The 25,620-nt window shown below is 42.2% G+C and overlaps 1 protein-coding gene across 1 annotated transcript; it reads left to right on the top strand.

The window, feature by feature from the left end:
• Nucleotides 1-25,620, top strand: gys2 (glycogen synthase 2). The gene is made up of 16 exons (XM_029462520.1): nt 1-124; nt 2,212-2,393; nt 3,636-3,827; nt 4,001-4,186; nt 10,187-10,331; nt 12,402-12,519; nt 12,738-12,858; nt 12,977-13,083; nt 14,936-14,995; nt 15,119-15,197; nt 20,410-20,523; nt 21,091-21,217; nt 21,631-21,726; nt 23,142-23,305; nt 23,943-24,023; nt 25,435-25,620. The coding sequence occupies exons 1-16, from the start codon at nt 1-3 to the stop codon at nt 25,618-25,620; spliced, it is 2,082 nt and encodes a 693-aa protein (XP_029318380.1).

Raw genomic sequence — 25,620 nt, forward strand, 5'->3', positions numbered from 1 at the left:
ATGCCACTGTCACGTTCCCTGTCCATGACATCTCTGAGCGGGGTGCTACCGGACTGGGAGGAAGCAGAGCTGCCTGTGGAGGACCTGCTGCTCTTTGAGGTGGCTTGGGAGGTCACAAACAAAGGTCAGATCAAGTGTAATGGTGCTTTAATTACCAAAAGAAATTACGTGTTTGAAATGATGCAGTACAGAAGAGTACAGCTGCAGAAGGCTTTTTTAGTATAGCAAAATTATACAGTTCAAATATTGCATTTTTTTAAAACAATACTTAAAACACACAGCCTGTTAATTTCAAGTATATTGAATCAAAAGCAGACATAATGAACTGAAAACATTATGTGACTTTGCCATGAAACTGCCCGATTGCTCAGAACAATTCTCTGATTGTATAATAACAACAATAACAAAATTGTTTACAGAACATTTTATAAAAAGAAATAAATGAAATATGTACACTAATTACTTAGCACTTTTGGAGTCTGGCAGTATACTATAGGACTATACTTTGTGTAAAACTGTACCTCTTTACCACTAAAGAGCAAATATTGAAATCCAGTGAGCATGGACAGAGTCTGTTCCCTCTGAAAAGTTAAACATTAAACTGCAGATAAGTGGTGAAAGGGGAACAGCTAGGCAATTATGTTGGCTGTTTTAGCCTCCTTTATACTAATATGTGTCAATAATGAAATCAAAGGCACAAACATGAAAATAAATGGACATTGAATAAACTGGATGAATAAATTCCTGGACATGAGGTGTCACCATTTATAATGATTACATATACCTTGACTTGACGTTAGCCTTGAATGAGAGCTATAGCCATACTACTGATGGTAAGGTCACGATCTCTGTACTTTGGTTAATGTGGAGGTTTTGCAACCTGTGTAACATTCAACTTAGGTGGAAATCAGGTGTGTAAAAGGTCTGTCAGTAACTACTGATTAACTTTTGGTTTCATTTAACCATGTAATATAAAATGATTTGCTTCCATATATATATCTTAGTCATTTTAGCTTTACAGCAACTAACACTTGCATCTGTGAAATCTGCAAATTTAATATATGTGCAATCATTAACACTTTTGAATGTAAGTCTATAAGTTCCTCTGCTTCTATGCAGTACATGGTCATGTTGTCAAACAGTTCAGAGGTTATTGACCATTCTGCTCTTTTCTATGTCCTCAGCTCTACACTGATTGTTTAAGGTTGTTCATATTAATATTTGTCTTTTTGTTGCCACGTGAAAAACTGGGAAAAGCATTTCCACATGTTTTGGCCTGTTAAAAAATGGAAAATTATTTTTGTGTTTGACAAACTACACAGAATTGCCTTGTATCAACCTCAGGATTACTGAACACCCATTTGAGCATTTATGTTTAATAAAAGAGTATTTCAACATAGATTAAGTGCAGATTTTTCCTGACTTTAAAGATCCAAAACTAACAGATAAATTCAAATTCCAGCTAGTTCTAAGTCTACATAAAAGCTCTGAAATTAACTTTTTTCTAGGGGCACATGTGCCTTTCCAAGTCTCTTAATAGCTCCAAATATAGATGTATTGCACATTTCCTTTTCAGAATTACCATGGCTTTATGAAAATGAAGAAACATTTACAGTTTAACATTTATGAATGATGTAGAATTCAGGTTTGCCCATTTGAAAAAAAGTTACAAAATGCGTTTTATAATAAATGTGACCTTATCAGATATGACAGTTTATACCAGAACAGTAACACAAAAAAAAAGGTCAACCGTGGATGTACAGATAACACAAAAATATTTTACTCCAGTCAAACTATGTCACTGAACTTTCTGACTTCATAGGGTTTAAACATTCACACCTGTAATATGAAAAGTTTACTAAATCATCATAGCCAATAAATAACAGCCAACTGTTTGAAACCACTTCTACTATTAAGGAGAATAGGACACAAGCATACTTTAAAGTGCACATCAAATCAAATCAAATTACATGTCACTAGAACTGCCATAAAAGAAACCAGTTGGGGTTGCAACCAAGCATGATAGCTGACAAAATGTCAGCCCTTTTGACCATCGGACCTTTGACCTTTATTAGTATGTTGAGGTAAGAACAGGGTCCCAAATGTAAACCGGCATGACCTTCATCTGTTAATATTTAAATGTAGAGAAAAAGTAAACAAAAAACACGACTGCAGAGCATTTCTTTCCATTTACTATACATGAACCTACAGTTGGAGGAATCTACACAGTGATCCAGACCAAAGCCAAGATCACAGTGGATGAATGGGGGGATAACTACTATATGATGGGGCCCTACTTCGAACATAACTATAAGACCCAGGTGGAGGGCTGTGAGCCGCCAAACCCCGCCATCAGGAAGGCTATGGATGCTCTCATTCACAACGGCTGCCAGGTGAGTGAGTGTGTGTGTTATGAGTGTTGTAGACATAAGTGGGCGTCCATTACTCATAGGATTTGTACAACTGTCCTTGAGCAAGACATCGAACCTTAAATTGCTCTCAAGGGGCAACATTTTAAGTCACTTTGGACAAAAGCTTCTGAAAAATGAATAATCAAACTTCAAAGTAAATTTAGTAAGTAAAACAAGTGTAAAGCTTCTTTATTAGTAGTACTAAGGTAACCAATGTCTTCTCCCAGTAATTGTAGGGGTAACATATCTTAAATTGATGTTTTACATAGATTTGCACAATCGTAATTACATATATTATACACACATTAATCTTTCCATATATTTGCATATATGCAATTTACAAAGTTAGCAGCTAAACTACAGCTTTAAGAATAACTTTCATTCTACCATCCTAACAGTGTCACTGTGTACTGCGCATTACTGTTTACCAAACTGTCAAGGAGGGGACTGATGCAGTCTAGCTGTTCACCAATAACTGGCCACAAGATGGCGGTCATATACCAGAGACCATGATGATCCAGAAGAATAGACACATTATACAGAACCATATGGCCAACATGTTCTACACATTTCTATGTGCAGGTGATTGGTCTCCTAAAATTAAAACATGCAACAACTATATCGGAACAATTTTTTCTTTTGAGGATTTTTTTTCACTACATTTATGAGTCCATGATTTGTTAGAAATAACACATTTCATGTTACAAGCCTGACAACTTCAAGAGAATATCCAACAGTGCCTGGCCAGATAGAGATAAGCTGAAGGTCTAAGGACACTAATCAAGATCACAAAGTTCTCAAAGGTAAAAAATATATATATATATGTCAGACTTAGTTGCAGAGAAATGCACATAAAATGGTACACAATAAATGATTTCATTTGATGCAAAACAGCAACCACAAAAATGGCTTCTTGGGTTTAAAAACACTTTATACGTGTTACAGTATATAATTACTGAAGAGAAAAATATTCTTTTCCTGAAGTAGAATCCTAAATGTAGAATGTTGACTTTTACCAAGGAACTACAAGAGTACATGTAGGGATTCTTCTTCTGCTTAAGTAAAGACACTTTTTCTACCACTGTTGCCAGAAACATGCCATGTATGAGCAAGAAATTGCTAATAGATGCTCTCATCACAGCATGTTTTCAGTGTAAGAACTTTGGAATTAGATTTTGAAAATGTTTTTCTCAAATGGTACCTCTCTTTCTCTTGATGCTGCAGGTCCATTTTGGCCGGTGGCTGATTGAGGGCAGCCCATTTGTGATCCTATTTGACATTGGCTCTGCAGCCTGGAACCTGGACCGCTGGAAGGGGGACCTGTGGGAGACCTGCAAGATAGGCTTGCCCTACCATGACCGGGAGGCCAACGACTCGCTCATCCTGGGCTCCCTGGTCGCCTGGTTCTTCAAAGAGGTCAGCTGGTGGGCAGCCTGCTGTTGAGCACACTGCTTATAAGTGAATTCAATTTAAACTTTTTACCTCCTGCTGCCTTTTGTGGCTACAAAGGTGTGAATTGCCTAATGCAGCTTTAAGTTAGCAACAATATAAACTTAGATAAAAACTCAGATGCATCTTTTGTTTTCCAGTTAACAGACCAGCTGGGAGACCAGCCCAATGTCATTGGTCATTTCCATGAGTGGCAGGCAGGTCCAGGGGTTATTCTCTCTCGCTCCCGCAAGATTCCCATGGCAACGATCTTCACTACACACGCCACCCTGCTGGGACGATATCTCTGTGCTGGTAATGCAGACTTTTACAACAACCTGGACAAGGTGAGCTGTTAGGAGGGTTGGCCATACAGTTAATATAGATTAGGGGTACTCAACGGGGGCGGTAGTGCACCCGAGGGGGCGTTCAGAGAGCATGCAGGGGGGCGCTGGAAGCAATATTTTTAAAAGGGGGGCGTTTGTGTTTTTGGGGGGCGTTTGTTTTATAGCAGGGGTGGGGAATCTCCGGCCTCCGGGTCGTGTACGGCTCACGAGACCATTTGATCCTGGCCCGCGAGGTAATTCGGGCGACTGACTGTTTTTCCTGGCTAAGGTCAGGGTTCTTGAACACAACACGAGAGGAACTTGTCATCACGTGGTCACGTCATGTCAAAAAACTTCAATATTAAACAAAACTGTCATTGGCACCAGCGAACGCAGCATGGCGAGTGTAAAAAAGAAAAAGGTGGATGCGGAATGTCGCACTTTCCAGGAGAAATGGACAAACGATTATTTCTTTGTGGAAGTAAAAGGCCAGTGTGCCCAGTTTGTGCGGACGCGCTTGCGGTGAAAAAGGCTAATCTTGAGCGTCATTACAGCACGAAACATGCCAAACTGCACGAGCTGAAAGGACGAGTACGTTTGGATAAAGTTATAGGTTCCCAACCCCTGTTTTATAGGCTATGCTATCATAGCCATATCAGTAGACACGGAAACGTGCACATAAATTAGATAAATAATATAAGCGTTTAGTTTATTTAATAAAAGAGCACCTGTTCAATGTGAAAAGTGAGTTGCACGCATACATGCACACATAGTTCTGTTCCATCAGATTCATTTTCACAATAAAAGGTTCAGGCCAAAAAAATTGCAGCCTTTTACAGCCACTTAGAGCATCATTAGTGATATTGAGTTCTGTGTGGAGGGGTCAGTGTGATGTTTGTAATTGGTTCTGCTCTGCTCACATCATAAAGGTCAGCATGTAGCTAAAGGCCACTCATGGGCTGAATGGATAATTGACAAGGTGTTTGTAACCCTCAGCCTGAATAGGAAGTCCAAAAGAACCTAACAACCATTCTATCGATGGAATCATATCAATATGCATTTTCACTTTTGTTGACTGTGACAAACTTTGCAGCCAGGATAGAGGAAACAAAGCAGAACATAAACCCTTGAAATACAGAAGTGTGTGAGCACAAACTTTTGGAACATTTGGATTTTATAGGTCAGGGTTTCACACACACACATTTATTATGGAAGGAAATAAACTGCTGTAATACATCCATCCATCCATCATCTACCGCTTATCCAGGGTCGGGTCGCGGAGGCAGCAGCTCCAGTAAGGAACCCCAATCTTCCCTTCTCCGGGCCACATCCTCCAGCTCCGACTGGGGGATCCCGAGGCGTTCACAGGCCAGTGAGGAGATATAATCTCTCCACCGAGTCCTGGGTCTTCCCCAGGGTCTCCTCCCAGCTGGACGTGCCTGGAACACCTCCCTAGGGAGGCGCCCAGGTGGCATCCTTACTAGATGCCCGAACCACCTCAACTGGCTCCTTTCAACGTAAAGGAGCAGTGGCTCTATTCCGAGTCTCTCACAGATGGCTGAGCTTCTCACCCTATCTCTAAGGGAGACGCCAGCCATAGGTGAGGGTAGGAACGAAGATCGACCGGTAGATTGAGAGCTTTGCCTTCTAGCTCAGCTCTCTTTTCGTCACAACGGTGCGGTAAAGCGACTGCAGTACCGCCCCCGCTGCTCCGATTCTCCGGCTAATCTCTCGCTCCATCGTCCCCTCACTCGCGAACAAGACCCTGAGGTACTTGAACTCCTTCACTTGGGGTAAGGGCTCATTCCCTAGTAAGTAAGTAATCCACCAGTTTCCTGCTGAGGGCCATGGCCTCAGATTTTGAGGTGCTGATCCTCATCCTCACTGCTTCACACTTGGCTGTGAACCGATCCAGTGACTGTTGAAGGTCACAGACCGATGATGCCATTAGGACCACATCATCTGCAAAGAGCAGCGATGAGATCCTCAGGACACCGAACTCCTAGGCACTGTCCCAGACTTCCACGCAATGTTGACGAGGCGCGTCAACCAAGACAATCCCTCAACACCCAAAGCCTTCAGTATTTTTGGATGGATCTCATCAACCCCTGCGGCTTTGCCACTGTGGAGTTGTTTGACTACTTCAGTGACTTCCGTCAGGGAAATTGACGATGATCCCCCATCAGCTTCCAGCTCTGCCTCTACCATAGAGGGTGTGTTAGTCGGATTCAGGAGTTCCACAAAGTGCTCCTTCCACCGCCCAATAACCTTCTCAGTCAAAGTCAGCAGGGTCCCACCCTTGCTGTACACAACTTGGATGGTTCCCCGCTTCCCCCTCCTGAGGTGCCGGATGGTTTTCCAGAAGCACCTTGGTGCCGACCAAAAGTCCTTCTCCATAGCTTCTCCGAACTTCTCCCACACCCGCTGCTTTGCCTCTGACACGACAGAGGCTGCCGCCCTTCTAGTCCTTCGGTACGCTGCAACTGTTTCCGGAGTCCTCCCGGATAACATAACCCGGAAGGACTCCTTCTTCAGTCGGACGGCTTCCCTGACCACCGGGGTCCACCACGGTGTTCAAGGGTTACCGCCCCTTGAGGCACCTAAGACCTTGAGACCACAGCTCATCACCGCAGCTTCAGCAATAGAGGTTTTGAACATCGCCCACTCAGGTTCAATGCCCCCAACGTCCACAGGGATGTCTGAAAAGCTACGCCAGAGGTGTGAGTTGAAGATCTCCAGGACAGGGGTTTCCTCCAGACGTTCCCAGTTCACCCGCACTACCCGTTTGGGCTTACCAGGTCTATCCAGAGTCTTCCCCCACCCCTTGATCCAACTCACCACCAGATGGTGATCAGTTGACAGCTCCGCCCCTCTCTTCACCCGAGTGTCCAAAACATGCGGCCTCAGATCAGATGATACGATTACAAAATCGATCATTGACCTTTGGCCTAGGGTGCTCTGGAACCATGTACACTTATGAGCATCCTTATGTTCGAACATAGTGTTTGTTATGGCCATTCCATGACTAGCACAGAAGTCCAACAACAAACAACCGTTCGGGTTTAGATCAGGGAGGCCGTTCCTCCCAATCACGCCTCTCCAGGTGTCTCCATCATTTCTCACGTGTGCGTTGAAGTCTCCCAGCAAGAATACAGAGTCCCCTACTGGAGCCTCCTGCAGGGCTTCATTCAGGGTCTCCAAGAAGGCCGAATACTCCGAACTGCGGTTTGGGGCATAGGCACAAACAACAGTCAGAGTTTCCCCCCCCCATAACCCAAAGGCGTAGGGAGGCGACCCTCTCGTCCACCGGGGTGAACTCCAACGTAGCGGCGCTCAGCCGGGGACTTGTGAGTATCCCCACACCCGCCTGACGCCTCACACCTTGGGCAACTCCGGAGAAGAATAGAGTCCAACCCCTATCCAGGAGTACGGTTCCAGAGCCATGACTGTGCGTAGCGCTCCACCTCCCGCACTAGTTCCGGCTCCTTCCCCCACAGAGAGGTGACGTTCTACGTCCCCAGAGCCAGCCTCTGCTGCCCGGGTCTGGTCCGTCGAGGTCCCTGACCGTCACTGCCACCCGTGTGACAGCGCACCCGACCCCAGCGGTTTTTCCCATAAGTGGTGGGCCCACAGGATGGATGGATGGGAGGCACCATGTAGCTTCTTCGGGCTGTGCCCGACCGGGCTCCGTGGCAAACCTGGCCACCAGGCACTCGCTGTCAGGCCCTCCCTCTGGGCCTGGCTCCAGATGGGGGCCCCGGGCTTCCTCCGGGCAGGGTCTCTCCTTTCCTTTCCCTTTTTTTCATGAAGTCGTTTTGAATACCAGTAAATACAATACAGTACAATAATAAAAACTAAAAACTATGAAGTTCTAAAACACAAGTATTATGATATTGTTTGTTTTAAGGATGATGTTTGTCAGGTGTGTTGCATGCCTCAACAGCTATTATATCAGGCTCAAATCTGACAATCACAATGTTTAAATGTAGTAAATTCAATTCTAATTATTTTTTTCTGAAGACCTACCTCTTCTGAACTGAGTGCTGGGGAACTCATTCTCGAATACTTCCCATTGATTTCCTCTGGCTTGGATTGGGCCTAATTTGTATGTCGCTCTGGGCAAATATAATAAATGGAAAAACAACTTTTAACCAAAATCATTTTTAGTTTCTAGCAGCTCAGAACAACTGTGTTGCTATGTGTTAGGCACAGACAACGATGTCAAAACTATTGGGTTGGTTAAAATAATTAGTGTAGGCTAATGATAATAAGAACATTAGAATGATTTCTCAGGGCCAGATGACCAAATAGAAATTACTGACAAAACAAAAACAACACTGTGAAAATATTATTTGTCCTTAATTTTTGTACATGACTTTACTCCATAGCAAAAAAACAAAGGCAAGCACAGAAGCCGATCTATATAAGCTTCTTTGGACCAACTATGTTTTACAGAGGATTTACAGGGTTAATTAAGCACCTTGCATAACTTTGAGAGGGGGGAATCTGCAATATTTCAGCCACTAGTATGTAGAATGGTGTTGAGATGCAGCTTATGTGAGATACAGTTTTCCAGAAACAGCTTTTCTGCATTACTACATTAAAAAACATTAATAGCATTTAAAGGCTGGTCTTAACATGTGACTGGATAACACTAATCTACTTAAAAATAATGAACTATATCACTTATGTTGTAAAATATTACAGTAATGATACTGATCCTTTACAATGATGATGCTCAAAACCATCAACTTTTATATTGGAATGAGTGTGTGTCATGATCCTGGTTTTCCTGCTTCCTGTTTTATTTGGATAAATTCACTCCCCTTGTGTCATGTCTAGTTTTACTTCCTGTCTTTGTGTTTTCCCCCCTTCTGTGATTGTTTGCCCTCCCCTGATTGGATCCTACTGTGTCCAATCACACTGCCCTTGTGTCTTTGCCTGCCTCCTCCAGCTGTGTCCCGTTCTTGTGATTAGTGATTAGTGTTCTTGTGATTAGTGTCTGTCTCATTTGTTCCTTGTCGGTTCGTCTTCTATGTTACCTGGGCGTTACCTTGCGGCTCCTGTGTTCCCTCGTGTTCCCTCGTGCCGTCGTTTCCATTAAGCTTAGTTAAATAAAGCTCTCTTTTTTTTAAACACTCTCATCTGGGTCCTCACCCATAACAGTGTGTTAAATGCCACCCTCTCCTAACTCATCCAGCACAGTCTGTAAATATTTTAATTAAATTGAAATGTTCTTAAATTCTGTGCTTGAATATTCTGCGTACCATGTCCATGATCATTCCCTAACATTGACCAAATAGGTTTTGTGTTTGTTATAAAAAACTGCTATTGGTTTGGGGTATCCTACTGGCAACCTTCCAATCCCAAGCGAATTGTTCAAACCTCTAGATTCAGATACAGCAAAGCTGTCTTTTGCTGTGGTCTATACAGTTATACAAATTCAGACGCTGCCATGTACAACCACAATCTGATCTGCTGGCCTCAGAGCAGCTCCACTGGGAGACTGTCCTCAGTTGAAAACCAATAGCATTGATCAACCTCTTGTGCTGATGCAAATAATGACTGAAAAAGTGGTGTGACGTTGTAGTAGCACAGAAAAACCTCTTTAGGGAGGAGGTTGAGGTTGAAAAAGTGTGTGACTGACTGGTGATCGGTGTTCACTTTCTATTATGGTACCGATAGTTAACATTGGTTTAACCATGTCCATGATCATTTCCCAACCTTGACCCAGTAGTTGTTGTGTGTGTTATATAAACCACTATTGATTTGGGTTTTTCTACTGGCAACCTTCCAGTCCCAAACCAGTTGTTCGAACCTGTAGACCTAAAAATAGCACCTGTACTTACAGGATGGTCTCTCAAAATCAAGTGAAGACAGGTACAGGGACACATAAACAACAATAAAAACAAAGGGAACAACCCCGATCTGAAGAATCCAACATGGGTTCAGGCTGATGAGTATAAGAGTCAAAAAGAGGTCAAAAAAATGTGTGTGTGGGTGTATGTGTTTGTGTTGTAGTTCAACGTTGACAAGGAGGCCGGTGAGAGGCAGATTTACCATCGTTACTGCCTGGAGAAAGCAGCGGTCCACTGTGCTCACGTCTTCACCACAGTATCCCAGATCACCGCTGTAGAAGCCAGCCACATGCTGCACAGAAAGCCAGGTAGGGAAGAATTTCACTGTTGCACCTTGATGCTCGACAGAGTTTATGTGTTTATGTGGTGATGTTTATTTGTCCAACTAACACTTTGTCCATACCCAAACATCTTTTAGGCACATTCCACATTGAACTCATCTTGAGCTCATCCTTGACTCTTATTTCTATAGTTCTTCAGACTTACTTTTTTAAAATCCTGGTTACAACACCAGAAACATGTGGTCTGGGGTCTTCCTAACTTCTATGCACACTTTGAGAACAACTTTCCAGCTGAGGAAGCACAAAAGGTCTGGGACCCCTGCCCACTAATAATATCTTGGCAGATGTGTGCAGATCCTTCAAAATGATAAATTCATGCAAGGCACCTGTACCTGATGGCATCCCTGGCCGAGCTCTCAAGGTGTGGCCAGATCAACTGGCAGATGTCTTCACAGACATTTACGACCTCTTACAGCTCCAGTAGGGTCTCTCCTGTTTTTTGGTGGCAAAGGCTGGAGAACGTGCATGGCAGTATGTGCATGCACCTGTAGAGTGTTGTAAGCTTAATTGTAAAAATCAAGATTTCACAGACAAAAGTGCCCATAGGGACTTAAATTTCATATCAAGATGGAACAAGAAGAAGAAAAACCAAATGACAGTCCAAATGACCAAATGACATATTTTGGCACAAATCTTACAGTGAAATAAAAATGCCCAACAAGATCCTTCCAGTCAAGTGTGTCTTGGGGTGGTCCGTCCACAGCCAGCCTGCGGCCCACATCTAGGTAGATCTTTGAGTCTGTTCCTCAGTGGCGTCTTCACCTATAAACATCTGTTTGTCTCATTTGTAACATTTTGTCATGTTGTCCCAAATGTGCTCAATGAAGGCATACTTTTTTGCTTATCAGCTTGAGGGCAGAGAACATCCTCTCCACATCTGCTGTCTCAACTGATGCAGTGAAGGCAATAGCTGCTGCCAAACTAAGCTGAGGGTTGAGCTCCCTCAAAGAGGCAGAGACCAGCCACAGTACAAAATGGGCAGCGCACAGAGTCTTAGCTGGCTACATCCGAAACCCAAAAATATAGCCCCTTGCCCCCAGAGGCTTATTGTCGTCAGACCGATAGCTGATTTTCGCCCTAATGGTAAATAAGTTACTGTTATATTTCAGAACACATAATCACTTTGTTTATAGTTCTACTGATGTAATATTTATAACAACAACAACACAAAAACAACAACATACAAATCATGACAGAAGCAGCACACCTCTTTCACCCTAATACTTAACACCAGAGCACCCCAGGGCTGCGTTTTGAGCCCCCTTGCTGTACTCCCTTTACACAAAAAAAAATGGGTACCACTTTCAACTCCAACACCATCAAGTTTGGCAGCTGTGCTGGCCAGTAAGTAATGTTGTACCAGAAACCCAGACTCTGCTTCTACAGACACAGCTGTGGTGGGCCTGATCACAGTTAACAATGACATGGCCTACCTGAAGGAAGTAGAGTAACTGACCCCCTGGTATCAGAACAACAACCTACTCCTAAACATGAGCAAGACTAAGGAGCTGATAGTCAACTTTGGGAAGAAGCATAATAGGAACTACGCTCCCCTTAATATCATCCGGCCCTTTGTGGAGAGGGTGGACAGCTTCAAGTACCTTGGTGTCCACAGGGCCTGACCTGGGCGCTGCATACTAATTTAGGCATACTGCCTTGTATGGAAACAGCTCCAAACAGGTCCGCAAGGTCCTGCAAAGAGTGGTAAGCTCGGCTGAACATACAATAGATGGGGTTTTTCCCTGCCTAAAGAATATTTACACCAGGTGCCGCAAGAATAGGGCTATCATTAAGGATCCCAACCACCCAGAAAACAGCCTTTTCTCCCTGTTGAGGGCAGGAAGAAGGTACTACATAGACCAGGCTAACACTGGGAGGCTCAGGAAGAGCTTATACCCTCAGGCCACTAGGATCTTAAATAAGGTCACTGCCTAAGACTGCAATTTTCGATGCCAACAACTGCTTTTCTGTAACGGTTGTGTACATGACAAAAAAAACTGAAACTAAAGCACTCCTATTGCTATATTGATGGTACAGATGTGGTGACCCCGAACGGGCTGAATGTGAAGAAGTTCTCGGCCATGCATGAGTTTCAAAACCTGCACTCCACCAGCAAGGCCCGCATCCAGGAGTTTGTCAGAGGGCACTTCTATGGGTGAGTTGATTTTATTAAGGTAGTTCTGATCCAGCTCATGTAGAGGTAACCCAGTGTTCTTGTTCTATTTAGGAAATTTCAAAATTAGATTTTCTCATTACTGGAGGAAGCCATTCACATATGGTTTGAAACAATATACTTTTGAAAATGATTTATTCTTAACTAGAGAATTTCCCTTTAAACCTGGTTGTAATTCTTATTTCCTCCCCTTCTGGCAGTCATCTGGACTTCAACCTAGAGAAAACCCTCTTCTTCTTCATCGCTGGACGCTATGAGTTTTCCAACAAGGGAGCTGATATTTTCCTTGAATCACTGTCCAGACTCAACTATCTACTGCAGGTTAGGTCCTTTGCATCCAGTAGTGCTCTGCTGTAGCTGTATATTCTTCAGGGCACAGTCCTGTCCAAAACACTAATTCATGTTGTTCCCCCATTCTCTTTCCTCACTCTATCCACAGCTCCACAGAAATGATATGACAGTGGTAGTTTTCTTCATCATGCCAGCTAAAACCAACAACTTCAATGTGGAGTCACTAAAGGGACAGGCAGTGCGCAAACAGCTCTGGTATGCCCTGATATGGTTTACATTACAGTCCAATACAAAAATAAAGAAATTATACTATACATGGAAGTATATACACATTTTACTGTATTCATACAAAGCATTTGACTAGCAGTCTAACCTAGATTAATTTATTATTGAGCACACAAAAAAGGCAGCAGGCATCCTCCTTTTATGAACCTCTGACCAGGGTAGTTTCAGTTACAGCAAAGCCCTCTTTTGCTGTGGCCTATACAGTTATACAAATTCAGACGCTGCCAAGTACAACCACAATCTGATCTGCTGGCCTCGGAACAGCTCCACTGGGAGACTGTCCTCAGCTGAAAACTAATAACATTGATCAACCTCTTGTGGTGATGCAAATAATGAGTGTGGTGTGACGTTGTTGTAGCACAGAAAAATTCACTTTCTATTATGGTACCAATAGTTAACGTTGGTTTTACCATCCATCCATCCATCCATCCATCCATCCATCCATCGTCTACCGCTTATCCAGGGTCGGGTCGCGGGGGGCAGCAGCTCCAGTAAGGAACCCCAATCTTCCCTTCTCCGGGCCACATGCTCCGACTGGGGGATCCCGAGGCGTTCGCAGGCCAGTGAGGCGATATAATCTCTCCACCGAGTCCTGGGTATTCCCCGGGGTCTCCTCCCAGCTGGACGTGCCTGGAACACCTCCATAGGGAGGCGCCCAGGGTGGCATCCTTACTAGATGCTCGAACCACCTCAACTGGCTCCTTTCAACGTAAAGGAGCAGCGGCTCTACTCCGAGTCTCTCACAGATGGCTGAGCTTCTCACCCTATCTCTAAGGGAGACGCCAACCACCCGTCTGAAAAAACCCATTTCGGCCGCTTGTACCCGTGATCTCGTTCTATCGGTCATGACCCAGCCTTCATGACCATAGGTGAGGGTAGGAACGAAGATCGACCGGTAGATTGAGAGCTTTGCCTTCTGGCTCAGCTCTCTTTTCGTCACAACGGTGCGGGAAAGCGACTGCAGTACCGCCCCCGCTGCTCTGATTCTCCGGCCAATCTCGCTCCATCGTCCCCTCACTCGCGAACAAGACCCCTAGGTACTTGAACTCCTTCACATGGGGTAAGGGCTCATTCCCTACCCGGAGTAGGCAATCCACCGGTTTCCTGCTGAGTGCTTATCCTCATCCCAACCGCTTCACACTCGGCTGCGAACCGATCCAGTGACTGCTGAAGGTCACAGACCGATGATGCCATAAGGACCACATCATCTGCAAAGAGCAGCGATGAGATCCTCAGGCCACCGAACTGCAACCCCTCTCCTCCACGACTACGCCTCGATATCCTGTCCATGAAAATCACAAACAGGATTGGTGACAAAGCGCAGTCCAGGCGGAGGCCAACATTCACTGGGAACGAGTCCGACTTACTGCAGAGTATCCGGACACAAGTCTCGCTTTGGGCGTACAGGGATTTCACGGTTTTACCATGTCCGTGATAATTTCCCAACCTTGACCCAGTAGTTTTTGTGTGTGTTATATAAACCACTATTGATTTGGAGTTTTCTACTCGCAACCTTCCAGTCCCAAGCCAGTTGTTCAAACCTCTAGATATTTTAAAATAACACCTGCACTTACAGAATGGTCTCTCAAAATCAAATGAGACAAGCACAGGGACACATTAATATATATATATATATATATATATATATATATATATGTGAGTATATATATATATATATATGTGTGTGTATATATATATATATATATATATATATATATATACATACTGTATACAGTATATAGCACCAACCATGCACTAGGGAAATGCACTAATAATAGCTAGTAAATACCGTAAACTCTTCATTTACATTTGACTTTCACAGGGATACAGCTCACACTGTGAAGGAGAAGTTTGGTAAAAAGCTGTATGATGCTCTGTTAAAGTAAGTAAAATGACACTGTAAGTGAACCCATAGCTTTATTGATTTTACACTGTGTACATCAACACTGGTTCTCTGTGATGATGATGTTCTATGTCTGTGTTTTCCTGTTTGCTCTGTCCTCAGAGGACAGATCCCTGATATGAACTCCATTCTGGATCGAGACGACTTCACCATTATGAAGAGAGCAATCTACGCCACTCAGGTACTGGAGCTTTTCTCTTCTTTTGTTAACAGTAAACAAATACTGGCATCATTTTGAGTTGTCTGTTGTTTTTTTTCATCTGATTTATTTAGTATTTATTTATTGGTGCATCATGACAAAACCTAAGTGAACAAGACAGAACATAATAGAGGGGGTAATTAGATAGAGTTTTCACAACAGAAAGTACATACAAAGATTACAACGACCAACAATAAATAAATAAAACCCTATGTATTGTAGGTATGTATTATACCACTTTTCAATTACAGCCTTTTTAACTTATAGTTTCATGACCTGTAAAGTTGTCTCTCTTACTCTTCTCTATAAGGTACAACACATGTCAACCTTGTTAATACCTTAAATAATTGATGAGATTGGTTCAGGTGGCAATCGGTATATATATTTTTGCTGTTAAAGGGTCCAAATTATTATTTTAATTAATTTGTGTGTTAATGGCATTGCAGTTGTGTAAACAATTATCTGTAAAGTTTTCCTTACTTAAACAATATCCTAGGTGTTCTGGATAATCCATAGACCTAACTGTGAACAGTTTACATTTGAGACAAAATTCTGCTACATGCTATATATAATATGATATTTCCATTGCGTGCATGGGTGCGTGCGTGCGTGCGTGCGTGCGTGTGTGCGTGCGTGTGTAACTATCTGTTCCATGCAGCCATTTCGGCATGTTATTTTTGTGGTTAGTTGGTGAATGGGAGCGTTGTTCTTGGACATTTCATTGTAATGTAGGGCAATCCTATACAATCCACCTGCTTGGTTCATTTAATCTAAAAATAAATGAAACTCACAGTAAATATTGTTATATGCGATTAATCACGATTAATTAATCACAAAGCTTGTAATTAATTAGATTAATTATTTTAATCGCTTGACAGCCCTAGTGTTGACACAACTCACTGAATAATTGAAATGTGAAACATTGATCCAGTAGTATTGTTCTAATAATACATCCAAACCAGGGTTATAATAAGGTTTGAAAGTTGCTAAAGGTTCTATATACAGTATGATATTTTGAACATTAATATAGCTGAAAGCAGCTATTTGCTATCAAAAGATATAGTGAGTAATGCCTTCCTGAGCAGAGAATGAAGTCCCACTCCCTCTGTGTGTTGTAATCTGAGTTTCTCTGTTCTTTTATTTGGTGGCCAGGCCGGCCGCTTGTAACTAACTAATGGTGTCACAGACATTCAATTGAAACCATCATACCTTTGCTGAATACATTACTAATGTTACTAAAATAATTTTAATTTTAAATCTCAGGCTTCCTCTAACATAAATATGTGTAAAATAAATAAATAAAAAGAAGATCACACAGATAAAAACAAAATGAAAATCTGAACGTAAAAAGGGGAGACTGTGTTATTGTTGTTATGTTCAGTTGCGCCTTGCTACTATTAAAAACCGATTGTGGTCATTTTTAAATTTAATCTACAGCATTGCATTATATTCTATAAGATCATCATCATGAGTTGTGTATGTTTCAGCTTTGTGCCAATACATTTTCAAGCTGATCCAAGAGGGTTGTTAAATGATTTATTTGGCTTATGGATGTAGTGCAATACTCCTGTCCTTCGACCTCCCACCGTACAAGGAAAAACTCCCTAGAAGAAACCCCACAATAAAAGGGAGAAAAATGGAAGAAACCTTAGGGAGAGGAACTAAGTAGGGATCCCTCTCCCAGGACAGAGAGACGTGAAATAGATGTCATGTGTTGAGAATAAACAACATAGTAAAATTACAACATTATGTGATCAAATATAAAAAAGATGGATTCAGGAGGATGTCAAAAAAGCTTCCCGATGCCTCCAAAAAAAATATTAATGTGTGCATCAGGCTGGACCAGGACAACAGGCGCAGCCACGATTCATGATCCAGACGTACATGTTAATAGTGGCAACCTGCCACATGAGAGACACAGAAACTCAGAGGATGATGCCCCGGATGCTGAGTTAGTAACATGCATTTAAGGGACATGAATGCATATAGATATCTCCCCGTCCAGAGAGAGGAGGAGAGAGAGATAGTTAAAGGAGGAGGAGAGAGGTGTAAAGTCCAACGGCACTCTAAGCCTAAAGCAGCATAACTAGGGGCTGGTCCAAGGCAAGCCTGAGCCAGCCCTAACTATAAGCTTTCTCAAAGAAGGAAGTCTTTAGCCTGCTCTTGAATGTGGAGAGGGTGTCTGCCTCCCAAACACAAACTGTGAGCTGGTTCCACAGTAGAGGAGCTTGATAGCTGAAGCCTATTCTACTTTTAACCACAAGTAACCCTGTATTCTGTGAGCGCAATGCTCTAGTTGGGTTATAAGGTACTATGAGATCTTTAAAATAAGCTGGAGCCTGACCATTAATTGCTTTTTACGGTGGTGCTGGAGGCCAAATTAATTTCATCCAGAGTTACTGTGTCATTAGAAAATGTATTTTGTAGGCGTTTGGGGCCAAGAACAATAACATTTGTCTGTGTTTAACATCAAAAAGTTGCAGGACTTCCAAGCCTCAGTCTGACATCTTTGATGATGTGGTGGTCTCAGACAGCATCACCAGATGCTCCAGCATCCCCACAGCTTCTCCCTCTCCTCTCTCTATTTCTCCGCTCTGTTGTCTCCAGCACTGTGTGTGTATTTGCTTGGAACAAAGGGGCTGTTTCGGGGGCTTCCGGGAGAGGCGTAAGTGAAATTACCATGATTAATGTTGGCTGTAAAGCGCAGAGTCTCAGCTTTCAGAAACCGTTGACATTTTTTTGATAGCGCAAACCATGACGTAATTACGGTAATCCAAAGTTTCACTTCCGCAACGTGTTGCCGGCGACACACTCGGTGTAAAAAAACTTCAACCTCCGGAACCTCAAAAACAGCTGTAACTCCTGATATATACCTAGACTGTTTTACTCCAATCGACCATAACCAACTTACTTCAACAATCTCGTCGTCTAAGCCATCATCCTGTCTTTTAGATCCAATTCCAACTAAACTGTTTAAAGAAGTTTTACCCTTAATTAATGCCTCGTTATTAAATATGATCAACCTGTCTCTATTATCTGGCTACGTACCACAATCCTTTAAAGTAGCTGTAATAAAACTATTAATAATAGTAATAAAATCCAGAGGCTTTAGCCAACTATAGACCGATATCTAACCTTCCCTGTCTCGCTAAAATCCTTGAGAAAGCAGTCGCAAAACAGTTGTGTGATTTTACATAATAATAGTTTATTTGAGGATTTTCAATCTGGATTTAGAGTTCATCATAGCACAGAGACGGCACTGGTGAAAGTTACCAATGACCTTCTATTGGCATCAGACAAAGGACTTGTCTCTGTTCTTGTCTTGTTAGACCTCAGTGCTGCTTTCGACACTGTTGATCATGACACTCTATTACAGAGACTGGAACATTATATTGGCATAAAGGGAACCGCACTAAGCTGGTTCAAGTCCTATTTACCTGAGCGATCTCAGTTTGTACGTGTTAACGATAAATCCTCCATGACAGCCAAAGTCAGTCTTGGAGTCCCGCAAGGTTCTGTACTTAGACCTATTCTATTCACCTTATATATGCTTCCTTTGGGCAATGTTATAAGGAACCACTCTATAAACTTTCATTGTTATGCGGATGATACCCAATTATATCTATCAATTAAACCAGATGAAACCAATCAATTAGCTAAACTTCAAGCATGCCTTAAGGACATAAAAACGTGGATGTCTAGCAAGTTTTTGATGTTAAACACAGACAAAACTGAAGTTATTATACTTGGCCCTAAACGCCTCCAAAATGCATTTTCTAATGCCATGGTAACTCTGGATGGCATTAATTTGGCCTTCAGCCCCACCGTAAGGAATCTTGGCGTCATCTTTGAGCAGGATCTGTCTTTTAACTCCCACATAAAACAAATTTCAAGGACTTCCTTCTTTCATGTACATAACATTGTAAAAATAAGACACATCCAAAATGATGCAGAAAAACTAGTCCATGCATTTGTTACTTCAAGGCTGGATTGCTGCAACTCATTATTATCAGTTTGTCCCAAAAACTTGCTTAAGACTCTTTAGTTGATCCAAAATGCAGCGGCACGTGTATTGACAAGAACAAGGAAACAGAATCATATTACTCCTGTATTAGCTGCTCTTCACTGGCTCCTGGTAAAATATAGAATAGAATTCAAAATCCTTCTCCTGACTTACAAAGCAATTAATGGTCAGGCTCCAGCTTATCTTAAAGATCTCATAGTACCTTATAAACCAACTAGAGCATTGCACTCCTAGAATGCAGGGTTACTTATAGTTCTTAGAGTCTATGGGAGCCAGATCCTTCAGCTATCAAGGTCCTCTCCTGTCCTGGAACCAGCTTCGAGTTTGTGTTCGGGAGGCAGACACCATCTCCACATTTAAGAGCAGGCTAAAAACTTTCCTTTTTGATAAAGCTTATAGTTAGGGCTGGCTCAGGCTTGCCTGGGACCAGCCCCTAGTTATGCTGCTATAGGCTTAGACTGCTGTGGGACACCTCTCTGCTCTCCTCCTTCTCTTCCTCTCTCCTCCCCTTCCTTTCCCATCCTATCCCTCTCTATCTGTATGCATTTATGTAAATGTAGGTTACTAACTCAGCATCCGGGGCATCAGTTTCTGTGTCTCTCATGTGACAGGTTGCCACTGTTAAAGTTAACATCTGGATCATGAATCGTGGCTGCGCCTGCTGCCCTGGTCCTGCCTGACACCGGGAAGCCTTTTTGACATTATCTTGGATTCATCCTGTCTTTTTCTTTTTCGATCACAACATAATTTCTGTCACATGGATGTTGTATTTTTACTATGTTGTTTATAACCTGTACACACGTCATCTATTGCACGTCTGTCCGTCCTGGGAGAGGGATCCCTCCTCAGTTGCTCTCCCTGAAATTCTTCCAATATTCCCCCTTTAATTGTGGGGTTTCTTTTAGGAAGTTTTCTTGTGCGGTGCGAGGGTCTAAGGACAGAGTGTGTCGTATACTGTACAGTCTGTAAAGCTCACTGAGACAAATGTCTAATTTGTGATATTGGGCTATATAAATACATTTGATTTGATTTGATATCCCTAGGGGACATTGATTTATATAAATTCCAGATATCATTCAGGATCGTGGTGATTGAAAATTCCATCACACTAACACACAATGAAGAGACCAAAGAAACCTGTCCCCTCTTTTCAACAAAAACTGTATTCAGAGACACAGCCTCCCTCCGGTGACGACTCACAACATGCTGGATGACTCAACAGATCCCATCCTTTCCAACGTCAGACGCATCGGCCTGTTCAACTCCAGGAATGATCGCGTCAAGGTAGATGACAAATTTGATATGGTTTCCTATTTTGGTCAGACCAAGAAGGGCTTTATGTGAACAAGTTAAGAGCATTTTGCTGAAAGAAACACATGGCTACGAGTTTTCAGCCTTGCTAGTAGCTCTATGAGGCTGTAGACAGCAATGCATTGAGCCAAATTTACAAAAGAAAAACACAATTGTCAATGTCATGGTGGTGTTTGTGGAAAGATCATCCGGATGCATCTTCTTGGAACCATCTGTACAAAAATGTGTGCATTGCATCTTGTAGATGTGAAACTATTTCACAGGATAAGTGAAAACTCTGAGCTGCTGGTGGAGAGGAAAACTCATTGATATTCCAAAGCCATACACCCAAACATTTGTTCTGAGGGAATGGCAATAGGTGAAAGGCACCAAAACATTGAACCATGAATATCCACAGCAAATGTTTTGCTCATAAAATATTTAGTGTTTCCTTTTTTGGAGCTAATGGCAAGTCCAAGCCTCCAAGTGATGACAAAAAATAAATTTACTTCCAGAACTTCATGTTACTGCTTGATGTGCCCTTGTCTGTCCTTCTCTCAGATTATTTTCCACCCTGAGTTCCTGTCCTCCACCAGTCCTCTGCTGCCAATGGACTATGAGGACTTTGTTCGTGGCTGCAACCTTGGAGTTTTCCCCTCCTACTATGAACCATGGGGATACACACCTGGTAAACCTCACATTGTAACCTGTAATATACAAGCGCACACACACATATGTTTCATGTTCCTGAAATACAGAGGCACTGTAGTTGTTACACAAATCTATACAGCAGCCACATGAGGAAATTATGCATTCTGTCGATCCAGTGCATACTTTGCAAAAAGGCAGTTTATGTAAACTGACTTAGACTTAAACATTCTGTATATGCAATGAACACTGCTGGTATTAACAATTAGCAAACTGTTAAATCGGCACACATTAGGTGGACAAGCCACATGGAAACCATCCATCAGCTCTTGGTGGCCCTAGGAGCTTAGGACCTTCAAAAGGGCTTCTAGATGGTGTATTTTGTCACCTGAGACCAATACACATGACAACAAACATACTGTACCTTTTCTGATCTGTGTTGTATTTCCCCAGGTGAATGTACTGTAATGGGAATTCCCAGTGTGACCACCAACCTGTCAGGTTTTGGCTGCTTCATAGAGGAGCATGTGTCTGATCCTGCTGCCTATGGTGTGGACACACAAACACACACACACATCTTGTCTTATAATCAGTTCTATTGGTGCCTAAAGGCCCTGTCACACATATCCGTATGGCGGAAACGTATATGAAAAATAGCTCACAATTTGTCAGAGTCCAAATATGTCCAACCTTTCATCGGATCGGAAAAGTGAACGTATACAGATACGCATGTCTAACCTATTGATAGCGTATCACTTACTTATACAAAACGTATCAGACGAATGCCCAACGAATGCATAACATATACAAAAATATGGCGTATACTAAATATCGGCAATACGTTGGTGTACGTTGATATAAGGTAAGGCATAAGTAGTATTCGTTAAGAGCACGCTGTGTTACGCTGGGGTACGTTGTTGAACGCTGAGGCTGTGAATTTTTTTTTAGCATGTTCAAAAATTTTGGACGTACCCAACGTGTGCCTCATAAGTTATGCAGACGTTACACATAAGTTCAGGTACGTTAGACATACGCAAATACTGAATACGTACGTGAATACCTACGTGAATACAGTACGTGAATACCTATATGAATACAGTACGTGAAAATCTACGTGAATACAGTACGTGAATACATTGGAGGTACGTTAGATATGGTGGTGATGGTGAACCCTACTGCCAACTTATTGATAGCGAGTGGATAACCTATTCGTAACCTATGTTAAACTTATACCTGACGACGGAGTAACTTATTAAACGTGTTTCTACAGTACAACTAGCATTCAGCTAGCGTTTTGGGAGTTTATTGGGGTTTGAATATAGTATATAGGGTCCCTGTGAGTAGCTCATCCTCACTTCTTCACAGCACGTCTTGATGAATACATCAACCCATCATCAACACAGCATCAGAGAGCATGGAGGATGCTGAGAGGCTGCGACAAGAGTTCTCCAGCATCAGCATGACGTGAACCAAACAGGCACTTTTCTAGGTCCGTTGGCCATACGCTCTGATACGTTTTGTATAAGTATGTGATACGCTATCAATAGGTTTGACATGCGTATAATCATTTGTTATGTATACGTTATGTATACGTCAGCTACAACACCGCTGTGGAAAAGTCGGACGTAGCTAATTTTCATATACACCGGCATACATTTCTGCCATACGGAACTGTATGACAGGGCCGTATGGCGTGTTCGGCGTATCGTCTGCATCCTTCGAATGATCACAACTCACCCATAATTTATATCAACGTACACCAGCGTATTGCCGTATATTTCGTATACGCCGGCATACGTTTCCGCCATACGGATATGTGTGACAGGGCCTTTATCTCAAAGCACCTAGGGCCCTTTCATTTTGAGGAATTAAATGTCTGGTCACATGCTGACATTGTTCCTTACTGTCTTTTCTTTTCTTTTCTCTCCTCCATTCTTTCTTTTGTTCCTCACTGTCTCTAACAGGTGTTTACATCGTGGACCGTCGGTTCCGTGCGCCTGAAGAGTCCTGTAACCAGCTGACCCAGTTCATGTTCAGTTTCTGCCAGCAATCTCTGCGCCAGCGCATCATCCAGCGGAACCGAACTGAGAGGCTGTCTGACCTGCTGGACTGGAGATACCTAGGACGGGTCTGTTACTGCTGCACCAGCACCAAATTACTGTTTGATAGAAGCGAAAATATAACACCTAACAGCCACTACTTTATAACCAGCCGCCTTGTGAGTCTATGTGTGTGTCATCACGGAAAAATGTGCTTGGGGAACAGAGGTGGTTTGAGTACTTTGCCAGGTGTTTATATTTTATCTGTCTGTCTGTCTGTCTGTCTGTCTGTCTGTCTGTCTGTCTGTCTGTCTGTCTGTCTGTCTACGCCCATTGCCCTAATTGGTGTCGCAGCTGGTGTGATACCATCGCCAGATGGTCTCTAGTTCATGTCTGTACACACAATAAAATAGTTTGCATTCATGAATACAGCTAGGAAGAGATTTTCACTCAAATTATAACGGAGATGCATTTTAGGTTGTTTGAAATTGAGCTTTAATCAAGACAACTTACTGTAAATTAAATAGTAGATTAGTTCCTCAACTGGATGTAAATATAGGACAGAAACAAGAAGTCATCTTTAGTGTTGGAGTCATGTTGCAGTTCACAATAAAATCGTAAAATTCCTTTAAAAACTTCGAAACTAAAGAAGAAAAACGAATCAAGATTTTCAATCAAATGTTGTTCAGTTGTTGATGTATATCTCTGCTGTCTTGTCAATTGCAGTTCTATATACACGCCCGCCATCTCGCACTTAACAGAGCTTTCCCGGACAAGTTCCAGATGGACCCCATGGCCCCTTTGAAGGTGAGGAATACTGTTCAAGAAAATTAGGGAGTTTATGAATGAGTGACTGAACTAGAAAACAAATACCTCCTACAAATAGGCTCCAGAGTAATCTAAGTTAGTTATTTTAATAGTGGAAATGTTTTTTACGTTTTGCATCTGCATCTGCTTCATGTGCTTCAAATAGATACTGTGCTTGTTACTTTTGTATGAAGTGACTGTTAAAGTTTCTTGTCAAAATTCAATCAAACGTCCAAAAAAGGGATGGAAAGATTACCACAAAGAGATGCAAAACCACTACTCGTGCACTTCTGGGTGTCTTCTTCCTATGTAGGAGGAGGTGGGGAGCCTTTCATGTCTGTGTAAAGGACCCATTGTCTTAAAATCTGTCCATGGAAGTAAGCTTTTTGGAGTTACAAATAGCAGCTACATATTGATATTATTGATATATAGAATATTTACCTTTTTTTATGGGAATTCATTTATTACACTGAATATACCAATAATCTACATATTATTATCACCATGAACTTGTCTTTAAATTTGAGTCTTTACACATTTACTAATTTCTCAAATGTGCCCCCCTTCTATATGAGGCTAATTCTTTTTTTTATTTTCATTGGAAAAATAGCGAGTAACAACTTTACACACCTTTGGGTTGTGGCTCTCTGAGAACCTGTAACAAGGTCTTCCTCTAACTGCACATGCATGTGCATGAGAATCTCTCTCATGTACTGACTGACAGAAGTGGATACTTTTGAATTTTACCCACATTTGTCATGCTTTAATTGACAGCCTAACATTTGGATGAATGACAAGACATCATTGTGAAGTGTGCTGACGTACATCCCTGTAGAGTTTCAAGACTCCCCCTTTCTCCTTTTGCTCTTCGTTCTATGATTCAAGGACTATGACTGATATTTGATACACAATTTTCAGGCTTGATACAAATTTGAATTTCAAAGTCACAATTAGATTGCATTTTAGTTTGTCGTTAATATATATTACAGTAATGTAAGAGTTAGAACTATCCAGTTGAAACTAAAGGTGGACAAGAATGAAGGAAAATGGAAAGGAGGGAAAGAAAAAGGGACAAGAAATTAAGGAAAAAAGAAGAAGAAGGGAAATAGGACGGAAAGAGGGGAGAGAAAGGACGAAAGAAGGGAATATAGGGGTTAATGAAAGTAAAATTGGGACTCCATACATATTGCAGCTTCTTACCAGCACATGAACGCACCAACTGATGACTTCAATACAATCCATGAAGCAACTGATTGTGATGGATGATCTATTTGCTTGAAGTCTAGAAATTTGAAGTCTCTGTCAGGTGTTTAAGAAAGGAATGGAAAGTTACTTGAGAGACAGACAATCTTAGGGTATACTTAGAAAGCATTAAGCAGAGTAATTAGCAATTACACCTTTGTCTCCACAGACAGAGGGTTTCCGTTACCCCCGGCCCTACTCAGTGCCCCCCTCTCCCTCTGCCTCCCTCCACTCCACCCCCCACCACAGTGATGTAGAGGACGATGATGATGATGATGATGATGAGCCCTACGATGAAGACGAAGAGGCCGAGAGGGACCGACTGAACATCAAGGCTCCCTTTTTTGACCTTTGA

Source organism: Cottoperca gobio, chromosome 23 (assembly GCF_900634415.1).
Source record: "Cottoperca gobio chromosome 23, fCotGob3.1, whole genome shotgun sequence".
In the NCBI taxonomy this organism is placed as follows: domain Eukaryota; kingdom Metazoa; phylum Chordata; class Actinopteri; order Perciformes; family Bovichtidae; genus Cottoperca; species Cottoperca gobio.

What these genes read in the sequence shown, in the direction of transcription:
- gys2 (XM_029462520.1), top strand. Translation starts at nt 1, where the DNA reads ATGCCACTGTCACGTTCCCTGTCCATGACATCTCTGAGCGGGGTGCTA. An exon ending in GTCAGAGGGCACTTCTATGG is followed by an intron (nt 12,520 to 12,737) that starts GTGAGTTGATTT and finishes CCCTTCTGGCAG; the next exon opens with TCATCTGGACTTCAACCTAG. An exon ending in GTCTGATCCTGCTGCCTATG is followed by an intron (nt 21,727 to 23,141) that starts GTGTGGACACAC and finishes TGTCTCTAACAG; the next exon opens with GTGTTTACATCGTGGACCGT.